The following is a 19,806-nucleotide window of genomic DNA, read 5'->3' as shown; positions in this document are numbered from 1 at the left end:
AATATTAAAATTTCAATTATAAATTAAAATAAATATTAGTATGTAATACTAAGATATTCTACCTCGCAGAAAAGAAATAAAAGGTTTACTGTGATGGCTCTTTAACTTAAGAATTTAATAAAATTACAGGAAATAAGAGAATAAAAGAAATTTAATTTGTAGACAACAGTAAAATATATTGGTTCAATTACTTCAATTTCCGGTACTCCTTTCAGTTTCATAAATTTCTATTATTCTTGCTGGAGGTTTGCTAATAGTTTCTTCAACATTTTACAGTACTTTGTTGAATAAAAACCACTATATAACAAGAGTGATTATAAACCATGGGCTGTAATGTTTGTATTTTTGATTACGCCAAAATTTTGACAGTGACGTACTATTTTTGGGTATTTATCACAGATTGTTGTAATTTAATATTTTAAGGATTAATCAATAAAGGTACATTTTAAAAAAATCAATGTCGAGTTAACATTTTACATTTGAACTTAAAACTATAATACCTACTTTTTAGAAAGTACAAGAAATTTTAATGCACCGTGTATGTTATGTTGCTTTTACAAATCATGTTTTTTATAATATAAACTATAATATGTTATCTATATTGAACGTATTTGTTTACACTTTAGTTATTCTTTGGTAAAAAGTAAAAAAAAAATTAAAATGTCAAATGATATGATATCAAATAATCAAATAGTGAAATAAGTAAATGTGGTAAATGTGATATAGTGGTATAGTTTGCAGCTTGGCAGAGCATTTCTGTTGGCGTTTGGCGTTAAAACCAACTAAAGTAGAGGTCGGTAGGTTATTAATAATGTATTTGTAGATTGTGTTGTCATGGTATTTTTGTTTGCCTTTTGAATGAATGGGCTAATATGTTTGAGTTTACACTATTTTTTGTTGTTTTATTCAACCTGGGCTGCTTACTATTCTTGTCCATTGACTGTTTTGTCATAATAGTGTTTCTGTTTATTGATTTTGTTATATAACATATAAGAAATAAACATTTCCATCATAAATATTGTATTGTAAATGGATATCTAACATTAATCAATATGTTTTTTTATTTTTAATATTTGATAAGCTACGACTTGATCACATAATTTCTATATTTAAACAAAAAAATTGGTTAAGATTATTGTAATTTTTCCAATAATATAAATTAATATTTCTCTCATTCTAAAAACTCACTAATTTGTTGGTATGTTTACTTGTATTGTAACACTTTCTATTGTATCTTATTACCTGATTTGACTATTGCTTTGTTTGGCTTAATTATAGGCATGGCTTCACTAACTATTGAAGATAATGTATTAAAAGAATCTAAGATCTAATATAAAACAAAGATTGTTTGTGATCATTTTGATTTGACACTGTAGGCCAACCTAAGCAAAAAAAGATTGATGCATAATAAATTGCAACAAAAAAGAGAACTTTAACCATGACATAAAAGTAAAAAGTTTTTAACATATACACCGTTTGTAATTGCCAGAGTAAAATATGTATAGTGTTGTCTGTTGCCAATACTGATTATATTGGAGAAAAAAATGCAAACCATAATTGAAATATCATCCTATAAAATCTAGTTGTTGGTTGATTGCAATGAAAACATCAGTGTGCATGCACACACACACACACACACGCACAGATGTATTTTTTGCCCATTCTATTCATAAAAAATCTGTAATGTCATTAACGTCCTCCCCATCCACTCATTTAACCCCATGTTGGCCTAGCCATTTTTATCAATGAAGTTGCTCATAGTATTTTGTTTGCAAAAAGTATTGTCTCCATGTTTTTACAGGTTTTTTTTTTAAACTTTAATTTGTTAAAAGTTGTTGTTTAGTTGTTAAAAAAAAAATGACTAAATATTAAAGATCTTATTCAAGGTCTCTTTTTCTGGTGTACCCCTATGACAGTTAGTTATGCCTCTATTGTTTACCACAACATGGTATTGTTTGATAGAGTTAAAAAAATAATTTATGTTCTTACTGGTTTCGACTGCTAAGACACTTGTTTTGAAAGATATTGTTATCTCTTACATTCTCTTTGAAAAAGTAGAGACAACTATATATATGTCAATACAGGTGACATAGTAGTAGAGTTTTACAGTTCAATATGGAGTTATTTGTTTATAGAAGTATTCAAAATACTATGTATTAATATTTAAATATAAACCGTGGGTTTCTCAGACCAAAATCCCCATTTCAAACATATTGTTACCTCTGTTGGAAAATGCTTTTTAATATTCAATTTGAGTGAAAATTTAATAGTAAAAATTGGAGAGTAAAGAAAAGAGAATTTTGACAACAGTCTTTTAATAAATACATGGTTGATTTTTATCTACTTATACCTTTATTTGAACCTAACAATAACAGTTAGAAATATTATTTTGACACTTAAATACTATGTTTCATGATGTAAATTACTTTGTGGAAAGTTTTTAATTTTGTTAAAGACTATTTGTTGTATTTATTATGTGAATGTTTAAATGCAAGGCATATTTATGATCATCATTGATAATTGTTTTATAAGTAAAAGTAATTATCTTATGTGTTATTGCTATTGTAACTTGAATGTTGAAAAAGTTGTTTTATTATTTCCACATAACAAGAAAAACTGTATAGTGTAAAAAATTACTTTGCTATTCAAATCTCATTGTAAACATTTAGAATAAATGAATAAGTATTGAGTTTCCAACAACATGATTTATGTTAAACTAACTCCGTCCCTGCGGATTTAAAAAAGAACTTAATAAGTAGCCTTTGTGTACTTCCAGACTGTGTTCTACATCTATACCAAATTTCATAGAGATCCATGTTGTTCTGGAGATACCTTGTAAACATACATTCATCCATATATTCATACTAGCTGTCGCCAGCGACTCCGTCCGCGCGCAGTTAATAAGCTTATATGACACGTTCGTAGATTTACCATAGCAGCGCCATCTATTGATTACTTACTCAACCCAGTCGAAAGGTATCGACATCTGTTAGAACCATTTGGAGTTAACAGATAATTGTGACTGTCAAATAATAACAGACAAATAATTAGCAATAAATTAAAATTGCGACTATAATTTGAGATTTAAACTATCCTATCTCTCAAGTTGGATCGAACTGCACATGGTGTGCGAATTTTATTATAATCGGTTAAGTGGTTTAGGAGTCCATTGAGGACAAACATTGTGACACTAGATTTATAATGTTAGTAACATTAGTCTTTAGCAGTAACAACTCTTTACAGACACAAGTCAATTTTCATTTTACAAAGTTCATTTGCTATTTGACAAATCTTACATTAGATTTTGAACTTTGAAAAAACACTTTCAATACTTGAACATCTCCAAATAAGTTTTTCCAAACGAGATCGTAAATAGAGTAGAATTGCGGATAACGGCAATAAACTTTTTTTTTTCTTGTTGAGTGTTGCATAGCTTGCACGATTTTTATATATTACATATAAACAATGGAACATGTGCTTTAAAAGAAGGCATTTTTATATTTTATTTATGTATGTTTATTTATATGTATCTACTAGCTTTTGCCCGCGAAAAAAAAAATAGTAGCCTATGTGTTCTTCCTGACTGTGTTCTACATCAATGCCAAATTTCAGTGAGATCCGTTGAGCCGTACCGGAGATACCTTTAAACAAACATCCATTCATCTAAACATTCGCATTTATAATATTAGTACGAAGTAAGATTTTTTTAAGTATATTGTAAGTTCACGCATATTCTATTTAAATAACACAGTAAATTGTGAATTACACGAAGAATATTCAAAATTTTAAGTACCGTTTCATAAATTATTATTAAAAGTTTTTATGCATGCAGATTATTTTGTGACTAAACCGATCCATGATCACTATGTTATTGCGACAATCACAATCTTGTAATGTTGTTGTCCTTGTCTGTTTCGGAGGAGACCACTAATAGCATGGCTTGTATAAAATGTTAGTGTCATATTTAACGATGTTATTTATATATAAAATTGCTTTTTTCTTTGTATATTTTATGTAATTTATATTTTTATTCGACACAAAACGCAAATACAATAATGTTTTTTTCTTTGCAGCTCGCAATACTGAAAATTACAGGGCAAATTCTATGTGACCCAAAGAACTGTATAAGATTAATGATAAGTGAAGATTGTCGTTACGTCGTTACTAGTCAATGTTTCCATGTTCAATAGTTCGATGTTCTAATGAATGGGCGTTTATCAAATAGTTTTAAATACATAGTGAACATGTTAACTTAATTTTATACATTTAAAAAGATATGCTGTATTTGACAAATAGTTTTTACAGATGCTTGAAGCCTGCATGCGAAAATTTAACTTACAAAATATTACCTTCACTAGCTTTCTCACAACTAAGTTGTAGAAGCACGATATGCAGTTCTGTATACAATCAGAGATCATCATTCATCCCATTCATTCACAACAGCCAACAGTGCCGGCTGCTTGCTAATAAAAGGAAGAGATTTCGCTCCAAGAAGCCATTTGCTAATTCAAATGCGGAAATAACAGTCAAGTCAATGGGTGATTCATTCCAGCCGTCATTAAACCATGTCAGTTACGGGGGACAGTTCGACGTGTAAGTATCGAAATAGTATTTTTATTTTTCAATATAAATTTTTAATTTATAAAATCCAATATAACGGTAACAGTTAAATATCTATTAACAAAAATATATATTTTTTTCTTTATAAATGTTTTATACCGTGTAATCGTTTCACTCTATATAATAGTCCTTATGTAATACAATAAAAACACGAAGGTTATTATCTACTTATTGTTATTAGATTGTCGGAAGATGAAAGTCAATCATGGATTCAGTTAAATAACTCGGCATCCACAACTAACGATAACCGAAGTATACGAAGGGAAATTCCTCCAAATTTTAGAATATGGGAGCCAGTTGGAAAGTGGAGTAATACTTACGATGGTATGATATTCTGCATAAATAAAAAACAAAAAATGTATATTATAACTCTGGTCAAGGTTGCGGCAGTATGTTGGGCGATAGGGAACCAATCATTCGGCCATCATTAGAGTAGGCTTACGTCCACTTTTAGATGTCCACAGGTGACTGAAGTACATATATAGTACGTAATACTAGATTATTATGTAATTTTCAAAGATTTTTTCATTTTCAAATGTCTATTTTAACAAAACCTCAGTAGCTTGTACTGGAGGTTTTGCTAATTTAATAGAAGTTGGGGTTATTAAGAATAATTAATTATTGTCGTTGTTATCAAGGCACATTGATAAATAATTTTAAATGTTTTGGAACTGGTTAGTATTATTATAAAGTTTTTGATAACCACCTTAATAAGTATACTTTAAAATACATATATATCAATTAGTTAAGTGAAGTGCTTGTTTCAGGGACCAGTTTTAAGTTTAAAGTCGTATCATATAATGTTCTGGCACAGTGTCTATTGGAATCATATCCACATCTCTACAAAAATTGCTACCCTCACGACCTCAAGTGGCACGTGCGCGCAACACGCCTTTACACTGAGATTCTTCATCTGGAACCCGATGTAAGCGTTCTGTCAAAAATCTATACCGCAAAAATCCACTGCCTTGATCTGTTTCACAATGCCCAAGTAAAGTGCTGGATAACTAAACAAGGTCATTGGAATATAATACTTTTTGTCAAAATAGTTTTTGTTTCACAGCTTATTTGGAGAGGGTAGTTCAAACTAGCTTATTCAGGACTTACTTTGACATTGTGAAACAGGTCCGTTCAGACAGATCGGCGCGGAGAGCAGATAAGAGTTTACGCTTCGTGCAGACAAGACTTGATAAGACAAGATGTGCAAAGTAAAATTGAACCTTGTTGTAGATATTATGTCTGCAAGAAGTTCAAGCATCACATCTAAGCAGTTTTTACTCAAAGTTCGAAGAGATGGGCTACTATGGTGTATTTAAACAAAAAACCGGTCACCGAAAGGATGGCTGCGCTATATATTTTAAACGCTCCATGTTCAATCTTGAAGATCATCTTAATGTAAGTAAATGTTATGTACTCGTAGTTTGTCATAGATTATTTACTACGTTAATGAGTATGAGGTTTTACCGCGACGACTTTTGTAACGCAACTGGAATTTACGATCCGATTGATTTAGTTTCTATCAAAGATCATTAAAATAATTCTTTCGAATTTATTTCGATTAACTCTGTGCAAGTATCCATCAAATCTGGTTTTAAGTCATTAAATATTTATACCTCCCCTTTTAACTACTGTCTAACAATACTTTTATTCATTCCTTTGTTTTACTTCTCCCATATTGTTGTTAATATATTGGACTCTGACCTAATCAATTTGAAGAATAAAAAAGTGTTTACTCCTAAATGCCATCAATCAAATTGTAATCACCAATTGTTTATTTCCCTGTTGTTGTAACTTTGATAATGTCCCCAAATATGCTTTAAATCCTCCACTACAATATATTTTTGATATATAGAACGTGTTATGGCTTTTGTCAAAAATAAAAAAAAACTAATTGAAAAAATATTAGATATATGTTTTTGTGCATATATCAGTCTCTATTTGCTAGTCAAATTTCAAGTCTAAAGTTTTGTTGACAATACATTGCCTGTTAAAATTATGTAGTCCACGTGTCACAGGAATCTTCAAAGCCACCAAAAAAGAAAAGCAACTGTTTCTGCTCATTACATACATTTACGATTATCACTCACTAAAGAAAACGTGAATGTTGCAATTTTTTTTGTATATGAATCATGACACGTGTAAACCACACCAGCTCGATCTGTTTCGAAGGTCCTCTATTGTTGTTAGTCTGTGCGCACGAGGCTGTCTAGTATCTATATCTTTGGAACTGGCTCACTAAAGTATTTAGCGGACGTTCTATTATTTTCTTAAGTACACGTGTACATACGAGATTATCATATCTCTGAATAGCCAAACATTTTATTTATTAGTTATTGAGCGGATGGAAACTTGCAATGACTGAAGGGTGATAGAACTTTAGAATTTTTTGTATGGTTTAAGAATAACTAACAAAAAACCCTCTTCGTTTATCTCAAAATTCGCCTTACGAGTTTTATAATAAGTATTAATAACTATTGTTTGCTGGTAATGGAATAAAGTGTATTTTTTGTTTAAGAAAAGTAAGTGTACATCTTGTTTTTATTTCCCTATACTAATTATAACATTTGGCTTCGCTGGCAAGCGGTATATTAGGGACAAACCTACAAATATTGTAATTAAAATTATCCTTGTACATAAGAAATATGTGTATGGGTGTGTAGGTGGAGTTTTATCAGCCAGATCTGCCGATGTTGAACCGTGACAATGTGGGCATTGCTCTGCGCCTCTCCCCGCGCAACCCCCGCGCCGCCGCCACGCCCTTCGTCATCGCGACCACGCACCTGCAGTATCATCCCAAAAGAACCGACCTACGTCTAGCTCAGATACAGCTGTTCCTCGCAGAAATTGATCGCTTCGCGTACTATAACGACGGCAAGCAGTGAGTTGCCGTATATCTTAAGTAGTAGTAAAATATTCGTATGCATATTAAGCTACCAGTGATTTTTAAAATTGCTCACGCAAATGTATGATCATGGCGACTTTTTATGCTTTGTTTTTATGTAGAATATAGCTATATATCGCGACTGTCACCTAATGTTTTGCGAAATATTTACTTGTATGTAACTCGGCGTATTTGTGTGTACTTTTTTATTGAAATGCTAAATCGTAATATTTTTCAGAGCTGGATACTATCCAATTATCCTGACGGGAGATCTGAATTCACCACCTAACAGCGCTATTATACAACTACTAGGAAAGGGACATGTTTGGTAATTACTAGTATTACAATTTACTGTACAATATCAATAACTGGATTTTTTCTAACAAAAACGTGTTGTATGATGATATTTGTATGAAGTGAAAAATTATGGTTGTGAAACAATGGTGTGTGTGTGTGTGTGTTTGTCATTCAGCTTTACTTACAAATTAGTTCAAAAAACTTTCAAACTATAGATCAAAATATATATATTTTGTTTCAGCGCCGCTCCGTTCCGAGATGATTCAGATTGGAGGAGAATAGGTGTAACTGATAATTGTCAACATCTTTCCGTGTACTTGAGTCGACAGAGAGGCATCTCCGCTGATACCAGTACGTTAAAGGTAACTTATTAAAACATAACTAACGTCCCTTACCCAAAACGGATTACCAATAGGCGACCACAGACATCTCTCTCGCCTCTTCAATATTCTACGCATGCTCGTTGGTTAACGTGGGTTCTTAATAAAAATAGTTACATAGTGTTAACTTTACTTTCTCCTCTGTGTTGTTGTTCTAGTAAGTTTGCTTTTTATCAATGTTAGTAACCTCGTAATTTAAAAAAAAAAAAATTTTAGGCATTATTATGAATACAAAAACGGTATTAGTAGACTCTGAATTAATACTTGAGTGTAGTTGTTTTTGTATTTAGCAAGGTATTGATTGAAAATATATTAGACATTTGTTTTTTTTTTTCAGATTTTCAACTCTGAGCACGATAAGGGCTACCTGCCCACTGTTGAGTCTGCTGACGGTACTGAGGAGTACGGCGCGATGTTCAATAGCGGGGAGCTGACGCATCCGCTGTGTCTTGCCTCCGTGTACGGTCAGCACAAGCCCGATGGTGCACCGGAGGCCACCACCTTCCAAAACTGCTGGCTTACCGTCGACTATATATATTTTAGGTATGGAACCGATTTAATAAGCTATTAAATATATTTTTGTCCTATTATTTTTTAATAATTCAAAGGAATAGATTTGATTGTTTATATGACCCACTATTACTAGCAATATGATGTCCAAATAATGGCGTTTTGTAAAATAATAAACAATGAACTACAATAAGTTATATTTTCATCGCGAAATTGATTTTGTGATAAAGAGAAAAAATCCACTAATATTTTGAAAATTACGAATTTTAGCTTTAAAATTAAGTATTAGTGTTCGGAAAAGTGCTTGATCATTTTTCGGTTTCAGTCGCTGCAGTACACTGAGACTATTGGAGCGTCTCCGTTTGCCTACAGAAGAGGAGTGTATGAAGATGGGACCGTTACCTAATCACGTGTACGGTTCTGATCATTTAGCTCTCGCAGCTCTTTTCGAACTCAAACAACCGACCGCCAGTTTATAACACGACACGATAACGAAACAATCACGAAATATAAACATTGAAAGCGAACCGAAACCGAAGCGATGCAAATTTGATTCAAAGTGTAATTTGTTTCGGTTACTGTACCAGAAATTGACCGTAGAATTCCACTGCCGTAACTTATATTTGATATAAATTGTGTCCTTTTAGAAATTACTTATTAAATATGTATTAATGTCATTGCAGTGGGGTTTTACAGTAATATAGAACAAACTCGAAGTTTGTGCAGCAGTTATCGTGGGTTTCTGAATCCAAACTCTCTAACACACAGAGATAGTAATATGTTTTAAACGAAGTTTTTAGACGCAGAAATTCACGGATACTGTGCTACAAGCATAAAGACAAATAATCTATTCATATAGATCGTAAAGCAGAAACTTTTCAAATAATTTTACGTGACTATTTTTATTTAAATATTTTAATTGTTTTTGTATCGACTACGTGAGTGATTTAATCACTTACTCGTATTTTAGCCACATTTTAAAAATCGTACATACAATTGTTGTGTACTATATTTTAATTAGTTAATATTTTTTAATGCATAGTTGTATTTATGATAACAATGTTGTCTATGCTTTTTCAAAGACAATGTGACAGATATGTAACAATAAAGTGTCACTGCAGTCGAACCAACTCACAATTGCCTCACTGTCTTATATATGTATATGAATATATTTATTAGTAGCTTTGTTAGTCCTTTGTCTCACTTTTTTTTCTAAAAGTTTCTTTTCTAATTTCAAATGAAAACTGACATCCTAAAAAATTTAAACTCTTTAAAACATGATGTATTTTTGTATTGAATTTTGTTTTCTCATTTAGTATAAAATAAAAGTATTTTTGCATTTTGTGAATTTTTAATGCCGATGTATATTTTAAGAATATTGTTTAAAAATATTTGTTTATAAAAATTGGAACCAATTGCATGTCTAAAGATGTTATTGAGAAGTATCACGAGTTACTGATTAAAGTCTGGCACAAGTTTCTCTGGCTGGATGTGCAAAATAAAGTATACGTCAAATGTCAAAGTCATTTCATTATAAATATGTCTGACCGAAGTAAAAGGGGTTCCCCTCTAGGCCTAGCAAATCCATCTCGAGGTAAACGTGATAATTGCTACCCTCATCGGGCCAGAAAAGTTTGTCGCACTATAGTTCTGTTTAAATAATATGATAATGTAATTATCAAATAGGATTATTGTAAATATAAATATTATGATTATGCAAATTACATACAGACATTGACTTACGTTTTAGTTCATTGGATTGGATTTTAAATGGGTGTAAATTTTTTTTTAAATAATGTTTTAATGGCTGTTACCTGGGGGCTTCCATATTTTCATGAAAAGTGAAATATTAATAATTTTAAATGGCTGTAAATGGATAACTAAGGTTTTAATAAAAAATTACAGCGTTAAATAAGTTACGTAATATCTTCCCCACTTCATTAACAGTTGATGTTGTGTAAGTGAAATTACACCCAAAAAAAATCAAGCGATTTTTTTATTATGTGGTTGTTTAAAATTAAATTTTTAAATTTATTATAAATTGTTTTAAAAGACACCCTTAGTTTTATTGCATTTTTTTTTCAGGGAATTTATAAATGAAACATTGATAAACAGCCTTTAATCATTTGAAATTTTAATAAAAACATTTTAAATTAATTCCTTGTATTTTTTCTTCGATATTTTGATGTTACAATTAAGCAGGAAAATTGTGACTGAAAAGATATTTTTAACACCATTTTTTGGATTTATTTATATTAATTTAAGTGCAGATTTACGGGATAATTAAGAATTCCAACATCGTCCAGTCTATTGTAAGCCTTCATTATTATCGTGCGAATCCAATGCTGAAGACATGACCAAAAAAATATTTGCACAAAAGATTTTTACTTTTACTCTTTGAGGAAATGGAGATGACAAATTGTTATTCAATATGTTGTTACTACAGTGGAAACTTGCGGTTAAGATATTAATTAAGCTAGATGAGATGAAATAAAACGCACAATGAAACATCAAGTCACTTTATTGAAATATTTTACAATATTGATTTACAATTTGAAGGGAAAAATAAATAAAAATCAAAGCGAAGGAGATTTATATAAATAAGTACAAGTGGAAAAAGCATTAATTATAGTGGTACATCACAAACTGATCCAGCATACAAGATTTTAATCGTGAACTTGCGGCGTCCAAAAACCACACTACAAAATGTTGCCAATGTTTCAGCTGTTATTCAGTGTTGCAATGCACCGAATGAATCTTATTAAATAAATTATATAAATCAAGTGTTAATTAAATTATACATATTTTGTATTAGTACATATTTTGTTGTTTGATCGTCACGTTGATAACCGTGGGTTTTTATTGCCGTAACATGCATACAGAGATATTACTAAGTTTGTCATAAGAAATTGAATATAGACACTGTATATTGTACGAAGGTTCCGATATTGGACAACCCACGGTCACTTAGTTGTATGTGCAATGAAATTACGTGACGCAATGTTGAAATAAAATAAAATATTTATCAGCAAGGAGCAGACTTAATTTCCATATATGACCGACCCTCACGTAAATCCTAGTACCTCATTGTATTATATATACGGAGTATTTATTTTAAGTTTACTACACCTGAATAGGTACCCCAATTATGTGTTAGGTTAGGTTACATACGGTCTCTGTGATAACAGTGGCCAGAGGTGTCATAAAAGGTACACTTATATATTACAGTATTGGTGATATGAAGGGGAAAAATTTTATATACTGTCCCGGGATCCAGTTTATACAACCATACGAATGTTTTCAATGTGGTTGTTTTTTATGCCCTATGATAAGTATGACATTTTATTTTTTTATTAATCATAGGTGTCAGAATTGAGGGTGCGGTCAAATGTGTTAAAGTATCTTGGTATTGCCATGGGTTTACACTGCCGACACACATGCACTGAAACATATCGCTATCTCTCTTTTCCAAAGTGAATGAGAGGGAAAATTATATGTTTTAGTGCACGTATTTCAAGCGATGAACACCAATAGCTGTTGCTCCTTGCTTCATATTTTTTTCTATAAGCAAATAAATTTTAAACTTATATGTTTCATTACATTTTTTTGCAACGATCATTAATGTAAATAAGTGCATATGCTATGTCATGACGATATCGGGGGATACACGATTCGATGAATTTCGAAAGACATTCGTAACATGAAACTATGTAAAGTTTCCAATTTTCTTTGCTCAAATCCAAGTTCATGAACTTTACCAAAGGACATTTTCTTGTTAATAATTTATGTAATATATATAACTATTATATATATGAAATTTTCGTGATTTGGAACGCATTTAATTTCATCTTTTATATTAAGATCTGCCTGTTTTTTGTTAATTCTGCTATTTCAAAATTTAATCTAATACCTTATAGTTTTTTTTTACATTTTTTCTTTAAATTTGCGGATCTCATTGAATATTTTAAAAACGATTATTGTAATATACATTTATTTATATCATTTATTGTCTATAGGCAAGATTAACGCAATTATGGGATCAGTACATCATCTTACAAAGAAACGTGTAATTATTATATATACGATATTAAATACTATAGAAGTTAGATACGCCTTCGACCAATACATTTAACATCTATCAATATTGGATGGATATTAGTTTAATAAAATATGCTGCAAAATTTAGGTTATTTCATAAGACCTCATCTTTATGTATACTATTCGAAAAGCTCTTAACATTAAAAATCTTATTTAAAAGTTAGGCATAACGACAACGGAGGGTAGAGGTCTGTTGAACCTCCACCCTTTATCCTAAATTATAAGTAAATTGTTTAAAATTCGAATATGTAAATTTGAATGAAAAATGCCTAAGCTCGTTTTAGCAAAACTTTAGCGTATCCAACGCAAGTAAATTGGATAGGATTATAACGTGACCCAAACGGGAACTTGCACCGCGACGCACTATCTGACGCCAAAATCTTTTCAATGGTACGTTAAAAGTTATATTCGTTAAAATTTAATTATTATTATAGGAAGATATCTTTAATCACTTAATCGATGCTTAATAGAATAAAAAGTGAATTAATTTTGTGTTTATATTCAAATATATTATGAACACGCTTTTACCTGGACGGAGAGGGGACAAGTGAAAAAGAAAAATGATATCAATTAGGAAAATTTGTCAATATTTACCAATTTTATAAAAAAAAAACTGATTATATTATTGTAATTTTCTGATTAATTCATAGTTTTTTTTTAATGTTTTCGAGTAATGGTATAAAGCTGTGTAATGATAATTGAATCAAATTACTTTTTTAAAATTAAATACAAGATGCTGATCCCATTTGCGTTTCGGAATTCATACGATCGTGGGCCCCCGGCAGTCACCGAGTCGTGCACTCGCACACAAAACAATAGTGTACTTGAAAACCGTAAGTTACATAGCACATGTTTAAAACGTCTGCAAACATCACCTAACTATACATAGTGAAACAAATTAAATTTATAGAGTTACAGCTGATTCCTAAAGACCATATTATATACAGCCGATAAGTCAAAATTAATATCGTCAGACTTTACATAATAATTTTTTTTTTTGCCAATTCCACCCTAACTACAAAATATTACTCGAATAGAAGTATGTGTTTCCATCAGCATAAACTATGTGGTTAACAACTACGTAATGGCAAGTTTAATGAACAGTAAAGAATAATAACTCAAAAAAAGATTTTCTTAGGAGTTTAGCTGGCTACATGAGTACACAGTTACACATATAGTTATTACTAGAACAACTAATTCTCACTACACTTATTACATGAAATACCATGACTTCGTACAGGTCGAATCTTATGAATACATAGATCGTAGCTAGTTGTTAAACATTTCCGATGTACAAGGTTGGTCATCTTTTTAGCAAGTCGAAAAATCGAATTGACTGTCTGCATCTTCATGTTATTTGTAGTGTCTTCATGTGTCTCGAGTGTAGTGACAATTAGAGATCTTTAAACATTAAAATGGGGTCCTTGATGACTTACCTTTTTAAGAAAGACATAAAGTTTCATGCAATATCAACTAATAATACTGAGCGAAAATCATAATACGCCTTAAACGCAAAACGGCGTACCTACAATTTTGGCCAACATGAGTAATTCACGATTAATTCTAAATATCTCATGTCCATTTCAACAAAGCCGAAGCATTATCTTTAAGGAATTTTATTCAGTAACTTAGTGGCATTTGCTATTTTTTTATTTCAGTGCTTGCTATACAACAGGATTTAAAGACCTTCCTTATCGATATTTTTAGTTTACATCATAGCGATAAATTATAGACCAAAAACGTTTAAATATTTGTGTTCCTTTTTTTAGAAAAATGCAGAATTAATAATAAAAATTGAAAATGTCGACAACAATCAACTAATATGCATACTGATTATATTCAATTACTTGAATGGTTTGAAGGAGGTATTGATTGTTGCATTGTCGCTAAGTCATCGGGACCCACTTGTTTTAAAACAACAAACACCACATGAATTAACTACGATTAAAATCTGACATCAAATTAATTCACGGTTTCCTGCAACAGCCTCGGATACCTGTTTCTACAATAATTTCAATTTCTGAACAATTATTGTGGTACAAATAAAGTGTTGATTAATATTGCATACTTCATGTATAGCAAAGTTTTCATACTTTTACTCTCGTAGTACCCCTTTTCATGTTTTATGGTTTCGGTGAAACACCATCGTCCTCAACAAATCTGTGAATCCCCGAGGGTCCACAGTCTAATTGAGATCACTGATGTATATTCGTCGGTGATTCAAATAAGATATTGTTGTGATTAGATTTCCTGTGATATACCTGATGATATACTTGTCCCACAATAACATTAAGAACTGAAAAAATAATGCTCATTTTACCTGGCCGTATCATAACAACGAATCTATGTAATTGTTTATTAAGATATGTTGTATAGACAATGTTTGAGTGCGTCTACTTCGGGCACACGTAAAACGTGCATTACTTACAATAATAACCATTAAATACCATTGACATTAATCTACGTAGTAAATACACATATATATTTGAACATCATTAATCAATAAGGAATGTTTTAAGATATTCGCGCAATTTAAATAGATGTATACATAAAGAAGACTACAGTCAAAACAATTGAAGTCGGTAAGGCAGTAACCCCTCTTGCTGACTGAGGCTTAGGATGCCACCGTTGGCTGTTGCTCATCCGCTGCCATCCTCTACACGACACCCTGCCCGATGCCGCTGTGATTCGTCAACCCGGTGTCAGAATATGTCCGAGCGGCTTGACGAAGGCACAAATAATAACATGAAAAACATGTTGTTTATTATGTGCTATAAATGTAGTTACATCTATTTAATTTGCCATGTTTTTCTATTTAATAATAGAATCGCATGAAACATAAATATTAACAAAGGAGGATTTAGTCTACATTAATTAGTAACTACTGTTCTACTCTAATTTACATATATGGGATAAATGTCTTTTACCTAAATGTTTAAACGCTATGAAATGTGTAATAATGATATGATGACAATTATTTCAAATGTACTGTAACAACTAACACCGATTGATACATTGAAACAAATCTACGATTCAGTCCTCTCCACGAGATCGGGTCACAATTATGAGGGCAAATGGAGTGTTGGCTGTGAGGGCTGCGGGTGGCCGAGCCTTGATGCGGTGAAATGGCACGGAAGCTTTACACTTCCAATGTTTAGATTGATTTTAAAACTATATGCGTGCGCTGTTGGACGGATCTTTGAACCAATGTTCGCAAAATGTGTACGAAAATATGAACTTAACGTGTTAATGCCACTTAAATATAAAACGTTATTCATTTAATTAAATGATAAAAAACGTTTCGAAAAAGACAATCGCTTGGAACTCGAGCTACAAAGCTTGTCCGGCTGTTGCCGGCTGAGGTGCGGACAGTTGTCAACAATTTTTCTCGGTAGAATCAAATTCAACAATTGATCCCTATCGGAGTTAGTCTGATTTAATTATTTGCGAGGTAAAGTTTGGTCTAATGTTTGTATTCGGGTCTAAGTACGTCAATTAAGGTACAATACAGAATATAAAAGATAAATCAATAATCAAAAAGATCCGTTTTGAGCAATGTTGTGTGTATACAGCCCTACATAATTTCCCGTCATATTGTACCGACGCAAACTTTGTCATTCCAGGACGTCTACTGCAACTTTAACTGATCACAAAGAATCTCACATTGTAAAGAATTGACACACGTCGAGATCCGGAGTGTTTCGAGCTAAAGTTAAAGCACCCGACCGCCAACACAATCATATTATACTAAAACCACGGAACGTTTAACAACAAATATAACATTAAATTCACGTCTTACTGGATATGTCTCTAAGATAATTTTAAAAGTTAATAATAAACACAGGTCTTTGTCTCAGCGACAGCTCAGCATGGCATTCGACTGATGGTGGTGACTGAGAAGGCAGCCCGAAGCCGGCGGCGACTGGGGGCGGTGGCGGGGGACGCAGTGTCGCTGCGCACGCCCTTTACGCTCACACTTCTCGCAACGACTGTACTTGTGTGCTATGCATAAGTATTACTTCAGTCTTTTAATTTCAGTTTGCGATCTCTTTTCTTACTCAATTCTGTCGCTGGCCTTGATGACTCACAACCGTACATACTTTGCTTAATGATTAACATATAAACATTTATTAACAGATGGACAACATCGATGTTTACGGACTACATATAAACAGTTCTAGCGCGACCGCTAGATCCGAGGCTGCTACATTTAACTCATACAACATACAACATAAATAACTTATAACTATGAATTTATAATCCGAGCCCGTCTAACATTGTAAATGTTTAAATGCGTTAGTATCGCGTCAGGCTCGGAACTCAAACGCAGATACATTACAAACTAACATTCTGAGCAACAGAAAGCTACGAACAAAGTTGTATGCGGTTCAGGTAAGGCCCCGTCGAAGTCGACAGGGCGACCATTTGAAACCGCATAAGCGAGTCAGAGCAACGCGTGATAGCCGTACACGAGTAGTCGCTCAGTCATGTTGTTTTAATGTATCTGAAAAGGTTATCGCGCACTTATTAACTCCTCACCCTCCCGACACCACCCCGCTTCGCGACCGTTGTGACGTACATTTGCCGTTACCGATGAGTGGGATAAAGATACCAAAACCTCATTCTCGCTCGCAGAGGTTGACGGCGCGTGGTCGTCTAGCCAACCCCTCGTCGACGAAGGTTCGCCCAAGCTTCGTCGATCGCGAGATTGAGGTATCTTTATTAGAGTATCTTTAACCCGCTCAATCGGCGACGAAAAGAGTAAGTCGCGACGATTGAGAAGCGGGGCGGTGCGGTGTCGGGAGGTTGAGGAGTATATAAGTGCACGATAACCTTTATTAATTTCATTATTTCTTTTTCAGTTACACGTGTCTAGTGTATCAATTGGTATATACCTATCTATAAAACCTACATACTTCAAGCTTAAAAGCCCAAATATACATTATAATTTTGGGATGCTCAAAATATGCAAGTCTTAAAGGCATAGTATAACTAGCCAGGCCGCATTATTTTTCATAGAGTCGGCATGTAGAGATGTTAATCCGTGTTCATGTTGTCGTAGCAAAGGATCGCCGGAGCGCAGCTTGCCGTTTAGCGCATAGCGACGACATTTACATTCATTTTAGTCTATTGCACGTGATTTTTTGAAACCTAACGTACATGTCAATCTAGGCCTATTTCCATTGAATATTGTTTCATTTCTTGTAAGTTTACATTTGTGATGAAATGCAGAAAGTGTTTAAGCGGTAGATAAGCTTTTACTATACATATATTTATATATTTACAATTTATATAACCTGCCAAGAAGCTTATTTAAAGAAATGTTGTAGTATATATGTAAACACTTTGACCCTAATATTATGTTGAGTTATAATTATTTGCAATACGTAGTTAAACAATTGTTTGAAGTAATGAAGCACATATACATATTAGTTCACGGGTACACTGACGGCTAATGGGGCGCTATGAGAGTTCGCGGCGAGCTCTAATATGGCTCACGCACGCCTGACGGGTTAGCCGAGTACAGCAACTCACGCGCGCCTGGCAGGTCCAATGGCTCACTCGAACCCGACCGAGTAGTCAAGTACAGCAGACCACATACGCCTGACGGGTTAGTTGGGTACAGCAGCCTACACACGCCTGACGGGATAGCCGAGTGCTGCTTGCGAGCGCCTGACGGGTTACCAGAAAGTAGGTTTTAGACGCGGCAGGCGGGCGGGGAGCGCGGCGAGCGCGCCGCCAGCCGGCCGCGCCACACCGACAGCGCTGGCTCCTGCAGCTCAACGAGCTCGTGCGCACTCTCGCGCCGGCCCGCCTTTTCTGCAAACACATGACGCACATTGTTATAGCACTTGCACAAGCAGCATACACAAAGGCAGGACCCACCGCCCGCTCCTACATACAAGTATCAAATGGAAATGAAACAAACCGAACACCGTTTCCTATCGTTGAGTATACGTCAAATATTAAGATCAACATTATCATTACTTGATTATTATGAGCTGAATTTGGAGCTCGAATAATAAAGCTCGAGTTGAAAAATGTAGTAAGTAATGTTAATTTACATGACAGTTGCTCAGTATAGAAACACAGATGTAATTTATTGGGACTTATGATGTAAGGTATATTCTAGTATATAGTCTACTGCGTTACAAGTTACATATAATTATTTTTTCCTTTTTTATATCGTTTTAGTACATTGCGAACAATAACGACACGTTTACGAATTAATCAACAACAACCATATATATACTACACGGGGGCGGGAGTGAATCGGAGCGGGGACGCAAGCCATGCGCAGGCGCGGCCTGCCACATCCTCACGCGACAGCGGACGGAGAACGGAGGACGGTACAGCGATCACATTAGTCGGCACGCATTACATTACTTAACACTATTTCGAGTACGACAGAACTCTTACGGTCGTTGTATTCGAACAGCTTCAAGCAGTGGACATCCTCAAGCAGCTGGCGTGCTGCCGGCAGCATTGCCGTTGAAAAATGTTACCAGCAGTACGTCAACTGTTTGAAGCTGCCGCTGTGGACTGCTTGAAACTGTCCGTCTATCGTGACCCTTACACTTTTTTTTCATTTTACAGAAGAAAGTTAGGCTTTGCATCACAATTTTCTATATGCATGACAGTTATAAACAGGTCTAGAATATTATATTAATAAATCTTTGTAGTTTATTTTAATTCTGTCGAACTCGAGGAACACGCAAGCATAGACGTACCTCTAAGAGCCTGTGATTATCTAAATGTAAACTGACGTAGACAGAACCATGCGAGTTTCCGGGTGCATGCTTTTGTTATCACATTGACACAAATTTCCTGCTCAAGGTGGTTCAGTTGGAGACCAATTGCCAAACGGTGTTGTCGTAAAAGGCTACCCCCCAAATACGTGGATCGCCTTAATTTTTAGTAAGTGATATTTTAAATTTGGAAAGAATGATTTTTTTGATAAATAAATTTTATACTGCCAATTCAGGTAAAGTGTGATTTTTGTGGAATTATTGTCTTTGT

The 19,806-nt window shown here is 33.4% G+C and overlaps 1 protein-coding gene across 5 annotated transcripts; it reads left to right on the top strand.

Annotated features, from left to right (window-relative positions):
• The first annotated feature begins 654 nt into the window (after nucleotides 1-654).
• Nucleotides 655-9,830, top strand: LOC106720065 (protein angel). Of its 5 annotated transcripts, none has more exons than XM_014514642.2 (10): nucleotides 655-787; nucleotides 4,444-4,593; nucleotides 4,802-4,944; nucleotides 5,388-5,545; nucleotides 5,851-6,015; nucleotides 7,281-7,498; nucleotides 7,740-7,829; nucleotides 8,040-8,160; nucleotides 8,516-8,721; nucleotides 9,014-9,830. In XM_014514642.2, exons 2-10 carry the CDS (start codon nucleotides 4,535-4,537, stop codon nucleotides 9,165-9,167), a joined length of 1,314 nt encoding a protein of 437 aa, XP_014370128.2. In that variant the 5' UTR covers nucleotides 655-787; nucleotides 4,444-4,534; the 3' UTR covers nucleotides 9,168-9,830. The 5 variants fall into 5 exon arrangements, with proteins under 5 accessions (XP_014370128.2, XP_014370125.2, XP_014370122.2 ...); XM_014514639.2 differs by having other exon boundaries at nucleotides 655-793; XM_014514636.2 differs by having other exon boundaries at nucleotides 655-793; nucleotides 4,074-4,593.
• Nucleotides 9,831-19,806: the final 9,976 nt, after the last annotated feature.

The sequence above is a fragment of the Papilio machaon genome, chromosome Z, assembly GCF_912999745.1.
Source record: "Papilio machaon chromosome Z, ilPapMach1.1, whole genome shotgun sequence".
NCBI classification, from domain to species: Eukaryota; Metazoa; Arthropoda; class Insecta; order Lepidoptera; family Papilionidae; genus Papilio; species Papilio machaon.
This window is presented reverse-complemented; position numbering and strand designations above follow the sequence as displayed.

Coding starts and splice junctions, on each gene's coding strand:
- LOC106720065 (XM_014514636.2), top strand. CDS start 4,277: ATGCTGTATTTGACAAATAGTTTTTACAGATGCTTGAAGCCTGCATGC. Junction 5,546..5,850: donor TTCTTCATCTGGAACCCGAT/GTAAGCGTTCTG, acceptor ACCTTGTTGTAG/ATATTATGTCTGCAAGAAGT. Junction 7,499..7,739: donor TACTATAACGACGGCAAGCA/GTGAGTTGCCGT, acceptor AATATTTTTCAG/AGCTGGATACTATCCAATTA.